This window comes from Triticum dicoccoides, chromosome 2A (genome assembly GCF_002162155.2).
Source record: "Triticum dicoccoides isolate Atlit2015 ecotype Zavitan chromosome 2A, WEW_v2.0, whole genome shotgun sequence".
Lineage (NCBI taxonomy): Eukaryota > Viridiplantae > Streptophyta > Magnoliopsida > Poales > Poaceae > Triticum > Triticum dicoccoides.
Genome location: NC_041382.1, coordinates 500,232,307 through 500,253,465, shown reverse-complemented (window position 1 = coordinate 500,253,465; position 21,159 = coordinate 500,232,307). Strand labels below are relative to the sequence as shown.

Sequence of the window (21,159 nt, the reverse complement as noted above, 5' to 3'; positions counted from 1 at the left end):
CGGGGGGGATAAGGAGAGGAGTGGGGTTGGCCGATTGGGCCTTTGGCCGGTTGGGCCGGCCCGTTCGGGCGGCGGAGGCCAGCTGGGCCATTTGGCCCAGCGGGGGGGGGGGTCTGTTGTTTTTGTTTTGTTTTGTTTTCCTTTCATTTGTTTCTTTTTATTTATTTTCCTTTCTGTTTTATTCAATTTAAAATATTTATGCATTTTCTAAAAATGTGTTTACTTCACCATAATTATCTATGCAATATTTGACACCGTCCGAACATTTTGTTTTAAAGTTTGAAAACTTTGTTTGTTTGCCAAAAATTCAAATTTGAATTCGAATCGTTTTGAACTAACGCGAGATTAGCGACAGTAACGGAGGTGACATGGCGTCATTAGCAGAGATTACTGTAGCTTGCTTATCCGGGCGTCACAACTGTCATAGTGCCATTGACATGCTCTTTTTTCACCCATTTAATATTGATTCATCTACATGGTTATATGCATGCTTTTGCATACATAACTTATCCAGTCCGCTGTTGATCATTTCAATTTTTCATCCCGGCAGTACGCCGATAGCCTAACTAGTCTGCTATTGATCATTTCCATTTTCATCCCGGCAGTATGCCGATATCTATAAGCGAGCCAATAGTTCCAAAACGTTGCTTCACAATTACTCGGCAGTATTTGTCTATTTGAGCAGCACATAGCTGGCTTCGGTGGGTAGCATGGCATGTCCATTCTCAATTGAAGTTGGTCCGAAAATATCGAACTCCGCCATGAAATAGAAAAGGTAGAACTTTCCTTCATATCGCTGATTTTTCTTACTCTTCCTTTTGTGAAGCTGTGTAGCATTCTTCCTTTTACTACCTGTAATTTCTTCGTGTGTTGCAATACATGCATGGATCTATTAATTTATCACTCCTAATTATTTAATGTTGAATTCCAAGATCTGGTGAGTGGGATATGTACTAACGAGTTATTTTGCAGATAGCCACCGTCCATAGCTCTCATGTGAATGTGGCAAGGCCACAAAACAAGTTTTCCATTGCCGGATATCCAACAGATCAACTGGTGTTATGGATGCTTCTTATAGATATTTTTTTGCCATTTCAAACATCAAACACCAACTACTCACAATGGAGACAGGAAACGTGTAGCTTCTGATGTCAACTAAGTGAGCCTGCCAATTGTGGCAATGGAAGGAGGTGGCATGTCGTCTCATTCATGAGGCTATTAGTTTCATAATAGACATTTTCCAGTTGCATGTCTTTTGTAAAGTGTTCAGACTGTTTCTTGAGCAAAGAAATGAAATTTCGAAGACTTTATCTAATTTTACTTTTTTTCCGATTGTAATACTAAATCAATTTGTCACAGTTGTTTTCTCTTCATAATAGTCTTGCAGTTTGTAGAGCAATCCAAAGTATGCAGGCCTTTCAATTTTGCTAGAGACTAGATGTAATTGGCCAAAGATACGTACAATATATGCACACATCCTATGGGTAAAAAAGTCAGGAACGCCTCTACTGCTCATTCCATAATATTACAACGGTATCATTTGTTTTTTACAGTCATTTTGATCCGCCAGATTAGTTGCAACCATGAACGACCTAAAAAGGGGACTTGCATGTCGTAAGTTTACTTCCCTCTTTTTTTTACGGAATGGAAGCTGATTCTTTCTTCGACCTGTAATCCTACCTCAAGTGCTTTCACTTCTTACCTTTTCATGTAGTGGTCGTGGGAGATGGACTGGGGTGAGAAATAAGAATTCCTCACCCAGGGTGACGAATAGCGCGACCCTATATATAGCTAGCCAGTGCAAAAGTAATCTTACGGTGGAGAACGGACATATATCATAGGCATGCATGCACTTACCCTGCATGTCCGTAAATTTATGGCCAAAAGACTAGGTAAATTACCACTGTACTTACAATGCTCTACCCGTGACTTTATGTCTCTCTATCATCGATCCTTTTTAGGTTTTCTAAGACATCGATCAATTTTTTGAACGGGCTCTACTGGATATTTCTATATAATCAGTCAACTTGTTGGACAAAGGAAATATTGCAGTTAATTCCTTGGCCAGTAAGAAATTTAGAATCCAACACAAACGAGATACACATCCTACTAATTCAGTTGAGAGTAGGAGTTTGCCAGCGTAGGAAATTTGAGAGCAGACGTAAACAAGAGTATCACCATTCACCAACACATGGTCCACCAATTGAATGTACCGTCAGCGTAGGAATTAAGATGTGTAACGATGGTCAAATGTATTAAATTACACGGCATATTCCAAATTCTTTTGTTACATTATTTCCGTTAAACGATCCTGAAGGTCATCTCGTCAACCTCCATGGTGGCTGACTAACTCTGATCTCAAGATTCTACATTATTAGAGGATAAAGGACAAAGTAAATAGTTGGTTTTGGATGAAGTGCGGCCAAATGTTGCTTCGTTTCTTCATATCCAAACGCATCTCGGGGGGATAGTCAATGAGGCAATACCAGGATAAAGGACAAAGTATGCTTGTAGACAACCATAGTCTTCAACCTCTTCCATTTAACACAAGATAAATTCCTTCTCTATAACATAATTAATGGAGGCAATATCTCAGAATAATCCCATACATAATCAAGATGCAAGCGTGACGATTTATAAATGGATTCTATAAACCTCCGAGTTCTTTATTTTCGACGATGGCAGAAGATGCTCGACCAAGTACTCTTAGTCCCGTTCTACACCTCGCCTTGGTCGCTGCTGGTAGATTTTTATTGTAGACGGTGCTACATGGCAAAAATGCTAAAATTACCTTTTCATGATTTATAAAGAGGAACGCCGAAACCGGTTGCTTACATGAAACCCATGCTCGTACTTGAAGAAACTTAGTTTCCATTCTGAACCCTTCTGTTCAACAAAACATCATGTGGTGAATATACTGAGAGAATCAGCTATATACTCCCTCCGTCTCAAAATAAGTGTCTCAACTTTTGAGACGAAGGGAGTAATATTTAGATAGTACAAATTAAGATGAAATAAAAATAACAAAGTTATACACGAAAGTAGATGAAAAAGTTTTACTTTTTCCCTCGTTCTAGTTGGGACGTTCAGGGACAATACAAATGTTCCATAATAAAATTCAGATTGACAGATAAGATGAGATTCAGCTTCCAAGAAACAGGGTGTACTGTCATCCACAACAAAATAAAGATAATGAATAACACTGCAACATAAAACATAATAATAGCGCCGTGTTCCAAGGAAGCAAATTCAGAAAACCACAAAACAGAAATGATGTGAATAAATATTCTTGTAGGCAAGCAGATGGGCATATTTACTGATTTTGAGAACTCTCCCGTGGTACAATGATTGGCATAGGCACACACATATGACTCACTTCTACGTAATAACATAAAGTTGAAGGAGGGAGCTTCCGCCTTTAACCTTGTTTCTTTTTCATATTTACTGATTTTTAAGCAAGAATGCGATTATTTTTGAATACAAAGCCTGTAAGATTATGATACATTTTCTGGTTGACATTGCAACTGACTATTATTATGTTTTTATTGATAAATAGATGTTTATTCATTTATGTACCAGTAACAGTCATGAAGAAAACCAGACAATATAGTGAAGGTCCTTTCCACACTTGTGTAGACAACTTTTGCTTGAACAGCTAAGAGCAACTCTAGCAGATCCCGCAAAAGCCGCAAACCCGCAAAATTTCGGCGAGTATATGGGCTCGCTCCAATTTTCTGGCTAGAACGGAGCCCGTATACTCGCCCGGCCCGTAAATTTTTTTACCGCGGCCCGCAAACCGCCCGCCCCGACCAGTATATCTACGGGTTCGCGGTGCGTTTGCGGGTCGAAACCCTATCCCCCCGCTGCCGCCGAGCTCCGCAATTCCCCACTCCCCTCCTCACATTTCTCGCTGCTGGCGAGCCCCTTCCGCCTCCAGCCGCCATGTGGGGCCACATGTGGAGCTCCGGACGCGGCTCCGGGAGCAGAGCTGGCAGCGACAGCGACCCTGAGTGCGAGCGGCGTGTCCGGTCGGAGGGCGCGAGGAAGCGCGGGAAGAGGAAGTGAACCAACCGCGACCTCTCGCCGCCGCCGAGCTTCCGCATCCGCGAGACGGACGAATACGACCGTCGGCACGGCCGTACGCCGTCCTCGGCCATGGGCTCGTCCTCCGCGGCAAGATCTTCCCACACTACAAGCTCCTCCTCTTCCGGGGCCAGCCTTCTCCCCGTGAAGAGGGAGTGGTCGGAGGAGCCGGAGGAGATCGAGGTCGTCCCCGTCAAGCAGGAGCCCGAGGAGCTCGGGAGCCGCGGAGTCATCGGGCCGGAGGACTTCGTCGCCGATGTCGACGCGGTCGCGGCCGCCATTGCCGAGCGGAGCTTGCACGAGGAGGTGGAGCGCCGGCGCCACCACGAGGAGCTCGAAGACCTCGTGTTCCAGCAGGCGGGCGCGACCAACCTCGCTGTCAAGGAGAAGGACGACGAGTGGCGGCGCATCCGCGAGGAGCAGAGGGAGAAGTACATCGACCTCGACAGCTTCGGCGAGGAGGATTGAGCTCCTCCACGGCGTCGTCCATGGCCGCGAGCTCGCCGCCGTGAGATCCCCACCCCCTGTAGTACTAGTACTGATGTAGTATGTAGTATGTAGTATGAACTAGTGTTTGTAGTGTTTGATCATGTAATATATGTAGTATGTGATGAACTACTATGGTGCAAAACTGTTTTTCAAATTATGCAGTTTCATCTACGGTTTCTGATCGGCCGCGCTCGTTTTCGACCCGCAAACGAGATCTTCGTCAAACTGCAAACACGTTTTGCGGGTCGGGATTTTACGGGGTCTGCTAGAGTTGCTCTAAAGTGTACATATGTTAATAGGTTGCGCTAGTAAGCTTTAGTGAATGCACATTACAACGGACTAGTACATAGTGAAGGTCCTTTCCTCAATTTTACAATCACCTAACATAACACAACACAACAGAAGAACTGAGAGGACGAGAGTCAGGGAGACATGAAAATGAAATCTCGTAAACCTAGATTTCCGTACAAGGAAGAGGAGGAGGAGGAGGAGGATGCAGGTATCCTTACAAGAAAACAAAGCATCCACCGTCGTAGTCGACGGTGTCACTGATGGTAGTGTATGGAAAGGGATAGGTGGGCAGCACCGTACGTCTCGGCTCGAAACAAGTACTAAGCTCGTACCATAGATATGGCCAAAACAAATAAATTTGGGGCTGAGATCAAAATCGAAAACACAATGATTCGCCTCCGCATATATGGGGACATAATATATCTAAATTCAGACAACTAAATTCCGTACTAAATGTAACCAAATTGGAGCAAGTACTTCCCTGGGAGAATAAATTGACACACACTCATCTAAATAGGTGGAGAGGGGCTCCGGCGGTGAAGACATGGTTGCCGACCGTCGTGGTGGGAGGAGATGCAGACCGCATCAAGAAGCATGCCAATGGTCACCGTAACCTGACGCCGATGAACACCTATGACACCGATGACTATATGACTGCTCTGCCCTGCTGCGAACCCACATCGTAGTGCAAAAATTAGAGTGGTCCTAAGAAAACACATACTTATATCCACAGAAAAGCTAACTAAAATCAATTCCTCATAGGTGCATTTCTTGAAACAACGAGCCTAAACTCCAAACCCATTCAAACAAATCTTGTTAATTAAATTCGAAACATGTAAAAAGTTGAATGGTTTCCCCTAGGCCTAGCTGACTAAAACAAAACTGCAAATCTTCATCATGGATCCAGAGCTTAAGCACTTTAAACAACAAACCAAATATTCTCCCTACATCACCTTACTTCTACCTGACAAAATCTTAGCCATTACGGAGCATTTGATGCTTCCAATCACAGAGCACAAAAATTCTACACAAGCGCTGCTCCATCTCAACATGGACTGATGGACTAGAACAGACAGCAGATAGAATATTCCCTGTCTAAAAATACATTCGTATTTGGAGATAGAAAACAAACAAGAATATGCATTTTTTTCCTTAGAAGACAAACAAGAATCGGATTACCTCTTCGGGCAGCACGTACAGTCGTGATCTGTCTGGCCTACAGCCTCCGTAAAAACGGAACACTAATTTAATAATCCGGGAAGAACACGGCGAAGCAAAACCAAGAGAAAAGTGACTGAAGCTGAAAGGATTAGGATCGGGGCTGCTCACCTCCACCAGTGCTCTCCTCACCTGGACACATCCAACCAAATTAAAGCCAAAACCTAGCGAAAATGCTGTCGTTGTTGGCAAAGGGAGGCACACAAGCCACGGTCACCCACCACAGCGCGGCTGCCCGCCCGCCCCCCTGAATCGGCAGCGCCGCCAACATCGATGCCAGGCGCCGCTCACCACGCAGCCCGCGCCCGCCTGCCCGTCGACCGCCGCACCCTCGAGCCCAGTAGCCGCCGCTCACCAGGAAGTATTCACCATCGAATCTCGAACGGCTTGCATCGCCTGAACAAGGAGATGGGCATGTTTTTTTCCCCAGCAGGTTAGTCCTAGCACATGAACTTGCTAAGTTAGCTAGATTTTATTCAACTTCAGATTGGTTCGAGGAGCCTATCAATGAAATTGTACTCTTCCTCACAAACGATGTATTGGTTATTTCTAATGAATAAAGTTTTGTTTTATTTCAAAAAAAACCGTGTCGTTTTTTCTGGAGAGGTCGCGTCTGCTTCCTAGAAAAATGGCATTGTAAAAGAAAGTAAGGGGAAAATGTAAAATTACCTGCCGGACGGTCAAAAGTTACAGTGAGGCAAGTGGGAATGGATTTGTCACTGCCGGACGTGCCAAGTGCGAATAAAATGAGCTGAATTGCTCGGTCGAAAGACTGGGATGAGGAATAAACCATTCTTCATCCATGGTCAGTAATAGAGTTTCCATATATATATGCTTGCTAAATTGTGCCTGGACGTATTTTTCTTATTATGTGCTCCGGCCATACGACACGAGCGAAGCAACCAATTAATTCCACTCGTGCACATCACCTCCTAAAAAATGGGCGGTAAAAGAATTATCAATTTTATTACTGAATACAAAGTGCATTATCATCGAAATATCAACGTAAATCCACCTGTGCACGTCCCCTTCTATTGTAGTGGATGGTAAAAGAATTATCATTTTTACTATTGAATACTAAGTGCGTTACTATCAAATTACCAACACCAACTACATCCACCCGTGCACACCTCCTCTATGTAGTAATGGATGGTAAAAGAATATATTGGGTTTACTATTGAACATTAAGTGGATTACCATGAAACCTCAACACACTAGAAGTAGTAAAAGAGGCTATCACTTTTACTATAAAACACGAGGTATGTTACTACCAAATCTCATGTTGATTTTGAATAGTAAAACTTAGTATCACTTTGCGGTTGACCAAGCAAATATTAAACAGTCTCTTGAAACATTACTATGTGACTTATTATTTTACGTGCACACGCAAGAAAGACAAAATGGTTAGTTGTTTACTGTAGCGACCAGACCTCAAACGGTCCAATCTCTGTGCTCAGGTGTCATCCCTGGATCAGTAATGCTGACACCACACAGTACTTGAAGTATTTATAACAGAGTAGCAATCACACACTTATTACATCGAGTGTCTCAAAAGAGAACTTATTACAATAAATATGGCTTAAGGCCATCTAATAACGATAACAGCGGAAGGCTTGGAAGATAAGTGAGTCCATCAACTCCAACAGCATCACTGAGTATAGAACCACGACCTAAAGGCACCTTAATCCTCGTCTGAAAAGTCTGCAACATTAACGTTGCAGCCCGAAACGGGTCAGCACATGGAATATGCTGGCAACGTAACACATAAAGAGTAATGTAATGAAATAGGCTATACTATATGCATATTTGGCTGGTGGAAAGCTCTATGGTTACAGTTTTGCGTAAAGCCAATTTTTCCCTACTGCAAAGGAATAAATTTTATTTAACTATCAAGGTAGTTGTTAAACATTGAGAATGGTTGACAGCATTCTCAATCCCAATTAAGCATCATCATTAAACAAAACTCAACAAAATTAATTTTAGAGTAACATGATGAGAATCACATGATAATCCAAGTACTAGATACTCAAGATGTCCATAACCGGAGACACGACTAACCATGATTAATTTATACACTCTGCAGAGGTTTGCGCACTTTTCCCCACAAGACTCGATCTCCTCCGTTTGATTTCTCGCACTACATGATGTTAGAGAAACGGATGACTGAGACATAGTCTTTCAGAAGCGCTAGCACCTTACGATCGGGTAGATCGTTACACGTACTTTCCCCTACATCTGCTAGTCTACACTGTAAGAGTTCGCACAACTTAGTCAACTATGCTAGAGCCCATAGTAGTTTGTGGCTGCACACGGAAGTTTCTAATATGAATAACCTCATGATCCCTTTGAGCCTGGGTGGCGGTATCCACCCAGATGTGTATTTAAGTTGCCACCCTAGATAAACCATTAATTTAACAATCTCACATCTGTCATGGATACACTCACCAATCCACGTCTACTAGCATAGCATAGCATAATAAGCAACGTAGAAGTAACTCCCAAAGGTTTGATAATAACAGGTAATAGGTACTACATCATCTACTTCCCAAACCCACAATTTAATTAGATCATAATCATGCAATGTGTGAGGATTGATCTAATGCAATAAAAACTGGGTAGTTGGAAGTATGATCAAAGTGTTACTTGCCTTGCTGATGATTCGCAAAACCTAGCGATTCGAAGTAGCAAGCGGCGCACTCCGGGTACTCTATCGCAAACAAACAAGTATACAATAAGTACTCAACTAATGCACAGGTAAAACTCGAATAAGAGATCTAACCAGAAAGTTCAACTTAAGAACTCCGGTTGGCAAAAAGAATCAAATCAAACGAAGCAACGAAAGACAAACGGCAAAAGAAACAAGCTTCACTTAATATTCTGGATCTAGGGCAATTTTTACAGTGGCAAAAACTTGTTTGAGTTGGTTAAACGGAAAGAGGGTTTCGAGACGAAACTCCAGGCGCTTGAATCGCCTGATTCCGATAAACGAGCGAAAAGTTAGACTAAAATGAAAATCGGATCAGGAATTGCGATCAGAAAAATCACGGATTTAATCCGAGAAAAAGAAAAATGACGAACAGATTAAAGAACGAACGTTCGTTATCTGGGCCTAAACGATGAACGCGTTCATTAAAACGAACGAACGGGCGAACGCTCGCTAATTAAATAAATCGGAAAAACCGATCTATTAAAAAAACAAAATTTACAAAAAACCGAACAAACCGACAGAAAACCGATTGGTTTTCTAAAAAAACCGGCGACAAGAAAAACTACTTCTGGCGGCGGCGGATCCGGCGGTCCGGCGAGGCGGCGCAGCGGCGGGGCGGTGCGGCGAGGCGGCGCGGGCGGCGGCGGCGGGCGGCGGCGCGTGCGGCGCTAGGGTTAGGGTTTGGGGGCGGGGCGGCTTTGGGCTGGCTCGGGCCTCGGTGGCACTATTTAAAGGCCCGACCAGGCGGAGTCCTGGCCGGTTACGGCCCAGAGTCGGTTCGGACTTTTTTTTAAATAATTACGCTCAGAAAAAAAACAAAAGGAATACTAAACGGACTTCAAGAATCTCGAAATAAATTTTCCCCGGCTTCTAAAATCAAGCCGCACAGGATGAACATTTATTTGGGGCCTAAATGCAATTTTGAAAAACACACATTTTTCCTAAATTCAAACAAAATAGCAAATAAAACCAAAATAAAATCTTATTTGATTTTTTATTAAATCCTTAATATTTCTTTATTTTGGGAAAGTCATTTTATTCCCTCTCTCATATTTTTGTAATAGAAATAATTAAAGATAAAATAAATAAAATCAAATGATCCTATTTTCAATATTTGAGAAAACTCAAATATGAAAATAATGAAATCCCTAACTCTCTCCGAGGGTCCTTGAGTTGCGTAGAATTTTCTAGGATCAGCCAAAATGCAATAAAATATGCTATGCAAAGATAATCTAGTGTATAACATTTCAAATTGAAAATTTGGGATGTTACAAACCTACCCCCTTAAGATGAATCTCGGCCTCGAGATTCGGGTTGGCTAAAAAATAGGTGAGGGTGGTCCTTCAGCAAGTCTTCCTCTTGTTCCCAGGTGGCTTCATCCTTCGTGTGGTGGCTCCACTGAACCTTGCAAAACTTGATAACCTTGCCGCGGGTGACTCGACTGGCATACTCTAGAATCTTAACTGGTTTCTTCTCATAGGTCAAATCACTGTCCAACTGAATCGCTTCCAGCGGCACTGTATCTCTCAGCGGTATTTCAGCCATTTCTGCGTGGCATTTCTTTAACTGGGAAACGTGGAACACGTCGTGAACTTCTGACAATCCTTCGGGCAACTCCAACTTGTAGGCTACTTCTCCCATACGCTCCAAAACTTTGTATGGGCCTACAAAACGTGGCGCTAACTTTTCCTTAACTCCAAAACGCTTAACTCCTCAAAGTGGTGATACATGAAGATAAACTCGGTCTCCGACTTCGTAAACTGTCTCCTTGCATTTTGAATCTGCGTAGCTCTTCTGCCTGGACTGAGCTACCTTGAGCCTATCGCGAATCAATTTCACTTTCTGTTTAGACTCCTTTATCAGATCCGGTCCAAACAACTGGCAGTCTCCAAGTTCATCCCAAGACAATGGGGTCGTGCACCTCCTTCCGTACAAGGTTTCAAAAGGGGCCATCTTCAAACTGGATTGATAACTGTTGTTGTAAGAGAACTCTGCATATGGCAAATTATCGTCCCAACTAGATCCGTAATCTAGCGCACAAGCTCTTAGCATATCCTCCAAAATTTGATTGACTCTCTCGGTCTGTCCATCTGTCTGCGGATGGAAAGCTGTACTAAACTCCAGTCTGGTACCCAAAGTTTCATGCAACTGATTTCAGAATTTTGAGGTAAATTGGGTTCCTCTATCTGATACAATGCTCCTTGAAACTCCATGCAGACATACAATTCTGGTCATGTATATCTTTGCCAACTTTGCACTAGTATAGGTAGTCTTCACTGGAATGAAATGAGCTACCTTTGTCAAACAATCGACTACAACCCATATTGAGTCATAGCCTGAACGAGTTCTGTGTAAACCCGTAATAAAATCCATGCCTAACTTATCCCACTTCCATTCGGGTATTGGCAATGGCTGTAGCAATCCTGCTGGCTTCTGATGCTCTGCCTTTACTCTCTGACATACATCACAAACTGCTACATACTCCGCAATATCCTTCTTCATTCCGGTCCACCAGAAAGTATCCTTCAAATCCAAATACATCTTGGTATTTCCTGGGTGATTCGAATATGGTGAATCATGGGCCTCTTGCAGAATTAACTTCCTGATCTCCGAACCATTAGGCACATAAACACGGTCTTCAAACCATAAGGTATCGTGCTCATCCTCACGAAATCCCTTAGCTTTTCCTTTGCTCATTTTCTCCTTTATAGAGGCAATCTCCTTGTCAGTCTTCTGGGCGTCCCTAATCTTATCCATCAAAGTAGACTGAATCTCCAATGCTGCTACATAGCCTCTTGGAACTATTTCCAAACATAGCTCTCGAAGATTTTTGGCTAACTCCCTTGGTAAATCTCCTGTCATTAGGGTGTTGACATGGCTTTTACGGCTCAGCGCATCGGCTACTACGTTAGCCTTTTCGGGGTGGTAATGCAATTTCATATCATAATCCTTGATGAGCTCCAACCATCTCCTTTGCCTGAGATTCAACTCCTTCTGCATGAAAATATACTTCAAACTCTTGTGATCCGTGTACACCTCACAATGGTTTCCAATGAGAAAATGTCTCCAGGTTTTCAATGCATGCACTACGGCTGCTAACTCCAAATCATGCGTAGCATAATTTAACTCATGAGGCTTAAGCTGTCATGAGGCATAGGAAACAACTCTTCCTTCCTGCATAAGCACTGCTCCAAGTCCTCGACGTGAAGCTTCGCAATACACCTCATAATCCTTGGTCTGATCTGGCAAAATCAACACAGGTGATGTAACCAAACATTTCTTCAACTCCTGGAAACTAGCCTCACATTCCTCAGTCCATATGAACTTGGTGTCCTTTTTCAACACCTCCGTCATAGGCTTCGCAATCTTTGAGAAATTCTCAATGAATCTCCGGTAGTATCCTGCGAGTCCAAGAAAACTCCGAATCTCTCCAACTGTTGTTGGGGCTTCCCAATTTGTCACGGTATCAACCTTAGTGGGATCTACTGGTATACTTTCTCCAGATATAACGTGTCCGAGAAATCCAACTTCCTTCAACCAAAACTCACATTTGCTAAATTTGGCATATAATTGATGTTCTCTGAATTTTCCAAGAACCAAACGCAAATGCTCCTTATGCTCCTCTTCATTCTTCGAGTAAACTAGAATATCATCAATGAACACAATGACAAACTTATCCAGAAACTCCATAAACACCTTGTTCATCATGTTCATAAAATATGCAGGTGCGTTAGTCAGACCAAATGACATAACGGTATACTCGTACAGCCCATACCTGGTGGTAAAAGCCGTTTTAGGTATATCCTGTTTTCGAATCTTCAACTGATGGTATCCTGATCGCAGATCGATCTTGGAAAATACCTTAGCTCCTTGCAATCGATCAAACAGATCATTGATCATCGAAAGTGGATACTTGTTCTTGATGGTTACTTCATTCAATCCTCGATAATCAACAACAACAACCATCCTTAACGATCCATCCTTCTTCTCCACTAGAAGTACTGGCGATCCCCAAGGTGAAGAACTTGGGCGAATATATCCTTTATCCAGTAACTCCTTAATCTGCTTCTTAATCTCCAACAAATCCTTTGCGGGCATCCTATATGGTTTCTTTGATATTGGCTCTATGCCTGGCAAAAGCTCAATCAAAAACTCAATATATCTATCCGGTGGCATGCCTGGCAACTCTTCTGAAAATACATCAGGGAAATCCTTCACTACTGGTACTTCCTCCTGCACAACTCCCGTTAGACAATTTCTTGAGTCCTCTTCGGCACATGCCGGGATACATACTTGATCCTTCTCCCTTCTGGGGTGGTAAGCAAGATCGACTTACTGGCGCAATCGATGTTTTCTCCATACATCGATAGCCAATCCATACCCAAAATTACATCCAATCCTTGTGATTCCAAAATGATTAAATCCGCGGGAAACACATGCCTACCTATACTCAATGGCACTTGAAAACATCCTTGGCTAGCCATATACTCCGCTCCTAGTGAGCTTACTAACATAGGTGTTCTAAGAACTTTGGTGGGTAGGTTATACTTATCCACAAATCCCCTTGATATGTATGAATGCGATGCACCAGTATCAAAAAGAACAAGTGCAGTAAATGACTTAACCAAAAACTTACCGATTACTGCATCCGGCTACTCTTCAACCTCCTCCACGTTAACGTGGTTCACCTGTCCCCTACTGAAAGGGTTCGGCTTCTTTCCAGAGCTTCCATTGCCATTTCCATTCTGGGATTCAGGACATTCATTGGCATAATGTCCGGTCTTTTGGCACTTGAAACAAGTGACTTGGCTCAGGTCTCTCTTGGCTAGGGTTGATGGGTTGGTGCGGTTCTGGCCGTTGCTTCCTACATTCCCATTATCATTTTTGGTTCCATTGTGGTTGTGCGAGCTACCTCCTCCATGGGTATGCTGAAAATGTCCTCCCGGTCTAGGGGTAAAACATGGCTTCTGCTGAGCTCCTGAATTGTACTTCCCTTGTCCATACTTCCTCTTGCGATTCTCAATCTGCTGCTACTTCCCTTCAATCATAAGAGCATGATCTACCAACTCCTGGTAGTTGTTGAAGGTTGCTACCATCAACTGCATGCTCAACTCATCATTCAGTCCTTCCAGAAACTTCTCCTACTTAGCTACATCCGTAGCAACGTCATCTGGGGCATAACGTGCTAACTTACTAAAGTCCTCCACATACTGGCCAACTGTTCGTCCTCCTTGGCGCAAGTTGCGAAACTCTCGCTTCTTCATAGCCATAGCTCCTGCTGAAACATGGGCAGTACGAAAAGCCTGCTGAAACTGGTCCCACGTGGCAGTGTCGACAGGGAAAGTGGTTGTGAAATTCTCCCACCATGAGGCTGCGGGTCCTTCAAGCTGATGTGCGGCAAACTTCACCTTTTCCGCATATGTGCAGCCTGCTATGGTCAACTCTCTAGCTGTCTTGCAGAGCCAATCATCTACTACTATCGGCTCGGTGCTACTGGAAAACACCGGCGGATTCAGCCTAAGAAAACGGGCTAAGTGATCAACAGGTGGTGGTGGAGGTGGTGGGTTGTTGTTGTTGTTGTTCCCTTGATTCTGATTCTGGACTAGCAACTGCATCAATGTGTTCTGCTGCTGGATCAACTGAGTGAGCTCCGGTGGGAAGGTAAATCCGGGGTCACGTCTTGGAGGCATCTGAGGGTTTAGAAAAGATGAGATTTAAGAATAGAGGGGGTCTAAAGAGAAAACACTACCCATATGCACATGAGGCAAAAGCAAACAATTCACTTCATTCAATCAATCAAACAAGGGCATACAATCGATCTACTATCGCAAAAGTGCTCGGACTACTATATTTACATGGTGGACTACTACTACTGATGGGGTGGTCTACTAGAAATATTCTTCGGTTGCAGACTCCATGATATCTGCTCCGGCTTCATCAACATAGTCATCATCACTATCATCTGGATCCGAGTCGGTGTCGTCGATGATGATGTAGTCTTCCGGACGAATCTCCTTGGGTTCTTCGTCTTCCTCTACTGGTGTAGGGCCTCCCATAAATATTCCAATCTTCTTGATCAGATCGTCATTCTTCTCCACTAATACTTCGATTTCCTCTTCATAATCTTCACGTGTAGCCTTGAGTTCTTCCTCCAGTTACTTGATTCTTGTCCTCGCCTTCTTCAGATCTATGATGTCGGCGCACATCTGGTTCTCTTGACGTCGAATGTGTTGGTTTAACTCCTGGATAAAAGCTGCAACTGATCTATCCTTCCTGGTGCTGATCATCTCCCAGTGCTCATCTCGGAGCCCACAAATCTGGTAGATAGTATCCTTGAGATCATTGCGGTAAACTTCTCCAATGCGTCCCATGGCGATGTGAGCTGCCATGCTCTTTCCTAGACTCCAAGTTGGTGCATCAAAAGAAAACTCTATGGGCTCAGTGAATGGCATGAACGTCCTTCCTGGAACTTGAAATTGAATCATTCAACGCTCTTCTTCAGGTAGAGTGGCGTTGTAGGTTCCGGTGAAGCTTGGTACTCCTATGTTCAGGTATCTAGTGACTTCCTTCAAGTGACGTCCAAAGGGTGTATCTTCATCCGGTTGCGTGAACTTGTTCCTTGCATTCGCCATCCTAAAAGAGTAGAAAAGATGAGAAGTCAGAAAGAGAAGAGAGTGAGTGGTGATCTAGGTCTTTAGTTTGTGGTCGTGTCTTACAGTCAGCGTGTGCTCTAATACCATCTTATAGCGATCAGACCTGAAACGGTCCAATCTCTGTGCTCAGGTGTCATGCCTGGATCAGTAATGCTGACACCACATAGTACTTGAAGGATTTATAACAGAGTAGCAATCACACACTTATTATATCGCGTGTCTCAAAAGAGAACTTATTACAATAAATATGGCTTAAGGCCATCTAATAACGATAACAACGGAAGGCTTGAAAGATAAGTGAGTCCATCAACTCCAATGGCATCACTGAGTATAGAACCACGACCTAAAGGCACCTTAATCGTCGTCTGAAAAGTCTGCAACATTAACGTTGCAGCCCGAAACGGGTCAGCACATGGAATATGCTGGCAATGTAACACATAGAGAGTAATGGAATGAAATAGGCTATACTATATGCATATTTGGCTGGTGGAAAGCTCTATGGTTACATTTTGCGTAAAGCCAGTTTTTTCCTACTGCAAAGGAATAAATTTTATTTAACTATCAAGGTAGTTGTTAAACATTAAGATTGGTTGACAGCATTCTCAATCCCAATTAAGCATCATCATTAAACAAAACCCAACAAAATTAATTTTAGAGTAACATGATGAGATTCACATGATAATCCAAGTACTAGATACTCAAGATGTCCATAACCGGGGACACAGCTAACCATGATTAGTTTATACACTCTGCAGAGGTTTGCGCACTTTTCCCCACAAGACTTGATCTCCTCCATTTGATTTCTCGCACTACATGATGTTTGAAAAACGGATGACTGAGACATAGTCTTTCAGAAGCGCTAGCACCTTACGATCGGGTAGACCGTTACACCTACTTTCCCCTACATCTGCTAGTCTACCACTGTAAGAGTTCGCACAACTTAGTCAACTATGCTAGAGCCCATAGTAGCTTGTGGCTGCACACGGAAGTTTCTAGCATGAATAACCTCATGATCCCTTTGAGCCTGGGTGGCGGTATCCACCCAGATGTGTATTTAAGTTGCCACCTTAGATAAACCATTAATTTAACAATCTCACATCTGTCATGGATACACTCACCCAATCCACGTCTACTAGCATAGCATAGCATAATAAGCAACGTAGAAGTAACTCCCAAAGGTTTGATAATAACAGGTAATAGGTACTACCTCATCTACTTCCCAAACCCACAATTTAATTAGATCTTAATCATGCAATGTGTGAGGATTGATCTAATGCAATAAAAACTGGGTAGTTGGAAGTATGATCAAAGTGTTACTTGCCTTGCTGATGATCCGCAAAACTTAGCGATTCGAAGTAGCAAGCGGCGCACTCCGGGTACTCTATCGCAAACAAACAAGCATACAATAAGTACTCAACTAATGCATAGGTAAAACTCGAATAAGAGATCTAACCAGAAAGTTCAACTCAAGAACTCCGGTTGGCAAAAAGAATCAAATTGAACGAAGCAACGAAAGACAAACGGCAAAAGAAACAAGCTTCGTTTACTATTCTAGATCTAGGGCAATTTTTACAGTGGCAAAAACTTGTTTGAGTTGGTTAAACAGAAAGAGGGTTTCGAGACGAAACTCCAGGCGCTTGAATCGTCTGATTCCGATAAACGAGCGAAAAGTTAGACTAAAACGAAAATCGGATCAGGAATCGCGATAAGAAAAATCACGGATATAATCCAAGAAAAAGAAAAACGACGAACAGATTAACGAACGAACGTTCGTTATCTAGGCCTAAACGATGAAAGCGTTAGTTAAAACGAACGAACGGGCGAATGCTCGCTAATTAAATAAACCGGAAAAACCGATCTATTAAAAAAACGAAACTAAAAAAACCGAACAAACCGACGAAAAACCGATCGGTTTTCTAAAAAAATCGGCGGCAAGAAAAACTACCTCCGGCGGCGGCGGATCCGGCGGTCCGGCGGGGCGGCGAGGCGTCGCGGCGGCGGGGCGGTGCGGTGAGGCGGCGCGGGGCGGCGGCGCGAGCGGCGCTAAGGTTAGGGTTTGGGGGCGGGGCGACTTTGGGCTGGCTCGGGCCTCGGCGGCACTATTTAAAGGCCCGGCCAGGCGGAGTCCTGGCCGGTTACGGCCTAGAGTCGGTTCGGACTTTTTTTAAATAATTACGCTCAGAAAAAAACAAAAGGAATACTAAACAGACTCCAAAAATTCCGAAATAAATTTTTCCCGGCTTCTAAAATCAAGCCACACAGGATGAACATTTATTTGGGGCCTAAATGCCATTTTGAAAACACGCATTTTTCCTAAATTCAAATAAAATAGCAAATAAAACCAAAATAAAATCTTATTTGATTTTTTTATTAAATCCTCAATATTTATTTATTTTGGGAAAGTCATTTTATTCCCTCTCTCATATTTTTGTAATAGAAATAATTGAAGATAAAATAAATTAAATCAAATGATCCTATTTTCAAAATTTGAGAAAATTCAAATATGAAAATAATGAAATCCCCAACTCTCTCCGAGGGTCCTTGAGTTGCGTGGAATTTTCTAGGACCAGCCAAAATGCAATAAAATATGCTATGCAAAGATGATCTAGTGTATAACATTCCAAATTAAAAATTTGGGATGTTACATTTACGGGGTGGAGGATGGCATATGGTTGACGGTAACATAATTAATTACATTACTATACATTTAGGCATTTTTACCATGGTCTTACGAAACAGAGGAGTTGTCTGTGGCATGTAGTAAGGAATTAAATAGTGTTACTTTTTCTTGTGAGTGGTTTTACCATCATTAGCAATCGCTTGTTCGGCCGAGCGGCACACGCTAGCGTATAGCGGCCGGAGCACACGATTAGGCTTTTGCGCTCTCGCTCACTATAGCGCAACATAGGGTCGTGCTATTCGTCACCTTGGGTGAGGCATAGTTATTCTTCATCTCCAATTTATTTTGATATCAATGCACCGTATTTTTAGGCTTCGTAAATTTTGTCCTATTTCATATGTAAAAAATAACGTAAGAAAATATGTACTCGCCGTAAAAAATATTTTATGTTATGTAAAGTTACGAATGTAAAAACATACATAAAAATGCGATATTTTTGGTCTTATAACCTATTTTTTTGTTTTCTTATACCAAATTTTATGTAGTGAATCAATATGAATATAACTATTTGTATTCCAAACGTGATTTGTTTATGAAGCGATCGCTATATATATACATACATATATATATATATATATATATATATATATATATATATGTTGGGGAACGTAGTAATTTCAAAAAAATTCCTACGCACACGCAAGATCATGGTGATGCATAGCAACGAGAGGGGAGAGTGTGATCTATGTACCCTTGTAGATCAACAACGGAAGCGTTTGGTTGATGTAGTCATACGTCTCCACGACCCGACCGATCAAGCACCGAAACTACAGCACCTCCGAGTTCTAGCACGCGTTCAGCTCGATGACGATCCCCGGACTCCGATCCAGCAAAGTGTCGGGGAAGAGTTCCGTCAGCACGACAGCGTGGTGACGATCTTGATGCACTACCGTCGCAGGGCTTCGCCTAAGCACCGCTACAATATTATCGAGGACTATGGTGGAAGGGGGCACCGCACACGGCTAAGAATATGATCACGTGGATCAACTTGTGTGTCTTGGGGTGCCCCCTGCCCCCGTATATAAAGGATCAAGGGGAGGAGGCCGGCCGGCCCTCTATGGCGCGCCAAGGAGGAGTCCTCCTCCTACTAGGAGTAGGACTCCTACTAGGAGGGGGAAAGAAGTGGGGAGGGAGAGGGAAAGGGGGGCGCCGCCCCCCTCTCCTAGTCCAATTCGGACCAGGGGGGAGGAGGCGCGCGGCCCACCTTTGTTTGCCCCTCTCTCTCTCTCCACTAAGGCCCATATGGCCCATTACTTCTCCCGGGGGGGTTCCGGTAACCCTCCGGCTCTCCGGTTTTCTCCGAAATCACCCGGAACACTTCCGGTGTCCGAATAAAGCCGTCCAATATATCAATCTTTATGTCTCGACCATTTCGAGACTCCTCGTCATGTCCATGATCACATCCTGGACTCCGAACTAACTTCGGTACATCAAAACTCATAAACTCATAATATAACTGTCATCGAAACCTTAAGCGTGCGGACCCTACGGGTTCGAGAACAATGTAGACATGACCGAGACACGTCTCCGGTCAATAACCAATAGCGGAACCTGGATGCTCATATTGGCTCCTACATATTCTACGAAGATCTTTATCGGTCAGACCGCATAACAACATACGTTGTTCCCTTTGTCATCGGTATGTTACTTGCCCGAGATTCGATCGTCGGTATCTCAATACCTAGTTCAATCTCGTTACCGACAAGTCTCTTTACTCGTTCCGTAATACATCATCTCGCAACTAACTCATTAGTTGCAATGCTTGCAATGCTTATGTGATGTGTATTACCGAGAGGGCCCAGAGATACCTCTCCGATAATCGGAGTGACAAATCCTAATCTCGAAATACGCCAACCCAACATGTACCTTTGGAGACACCTGTAGAGCACCTTTATAATCACCCATTTACGTTGTGATGTTTGGTAGCACACAAAGTGTTCCTCCGAAAAACGGGAGTTGCATAATCTCATAGTCATAGGAACATGTATAAGTCATGAAGAAAGCAATAGCAACATACTAAACGATCGGGTGCTAAGCTAATGGAATGGGTCATGTCAATCAGATCATTCACCTAATGATGTGATCCCGTTAATCAAATAACAACTCCTTGTTCATGGTTAGGAAACATAACCATCTTTGATTAACGAGCTAGTCAAGTAGAGGCATACTAGTGACACTCTGTTTGTCTATGTATTCACACATGTATTATGTTTCCGGTTAATACAATTCTAGCATGAATAATAAACATTTATCATGATATAAGGAAATAAATAATAACTTTTTTGTTGCCTCTAGGGCATATTTCCTTCAGTCTCCCACTTGCACTAGAGTCAATAATTTAGATTACACAGTAATGATTCTAACACCCATGGAGCTTTGGTGCTGATCATGTTTTGCTCGTGGAAGAGGCTTAGTCAACGGGTCTGCAACATTCAGATCGTATGTATCTTGTAAATCTCTATGTCTCCCACCTGGACTAGATCCCGGATGGAATTGAAGCGTCTCTTGATATGCTTGGTTCTCTTGTGAAATCTGGATTCGTTTGCCAAGGCAATTGCACCAGTATTGTCACAAAAGATTTTCATTGGACCCGATGCACTAGGTATGACACCTAGATCAGATATGAACTCCTTCATCCAGACTCCTTCATTTGCTGCTTCCGAAGCAGCTATGTACTCCGCTTCACATGTAGATCCCGCTACAACGCTTTGTTTAGAACTGCACCAACTGACAGCTCCACCGTTTAATGTAAACACGTATCCGGTTTGCGATTTAGAATCGTCCAGATCAGTGTCAAAGCTTGCATCGACGTAACCATTTACGATTAGCTCTTTGTCACCTCCATAAACGAGAAACATATCCTTAGTCCTTTTCAGGTATTTCAGGATGTTCTTGACCGCTGTCCAGTGATCCACTCCTAGATTACTTTGGTACCTCCCTGCTAGACTTATAGCAAGGCACACATCAGGTCTGGTACACAGCATTGCATACATGATAGAGCCTATGGCTGAAGCATAGGGAACATCTTTCATTTTCTC

General features: G+C 43.1%; 1 protein-coding gene and 1 long non-coding RNA gene across 8 annotated transcripts; one reads left to right on the top strand and one right to left on the bottom strand.

The window, feature by feature from the left end:
* Positions 1–439: 439 nt before the first annotated feature.
* Positions 440–1,181, top strand: LOC119359490. Its single transcript, XR_005172560.1, has 2 exons — positions 440–775; positions 973–1,181. It is a non-coding gene; the product is annotated as an uncharacterized LOC119359490 (long non-coding RNA).
* Positions 1,182–2,540: 1,359 nt separating this feature from the next.
* LOC119355019 lies at positions 2,541–6,498 on the bottom strand. Of its 7 annotated transcripts, none has more exons than XR_005171402.1 (3): positions 6,193–6,498; positions 6,043–6,079; positions 2,541–5,530 (listed from the first exon to the last, which is right to left on the bottom strand). XR_005171402.1 is itself a non-coding variant. In XM_037621787.1 (2 exons), exon 2 carries the CDS (start codon positions 4,518–4,520, stop codon positions 3,819–3,821), a length of 702 nt encoding a protein of 233 aa, XP_037477684.1. In that variant the 5' UTR covers positions 4,521–5,530; positions 6,043–6,498; the 3' UTR covers positions 2,541–3,818. The 7 variants fall into 7 exon arrangements, 4 of the variants coding, with proteins under 4 accessions (XP_037477684.1, XP_037477685.1, XP_037477683.1 ...); XR_005171403.1 differs by having other exon boundaries at positions 2,541–5,527; XR_005171401.1 differs by having other exon boundaries at positions 2,541–6,079; positions 6,193–6,213; positions 6,303–6,498.
* Positions 6,499–21,159: the final 14,661 nt, after the last annotated feature.

Excerpts from the sequence above, each read along its gene's own strand:
- LOC119355019 (XM_037621787.1), bottom strand. The coding sequence starts at position 4,520 with ATGTACTTCTCCCTCTGCTCCTCGCGGATGCGCCGCCACTCGTCGTCC.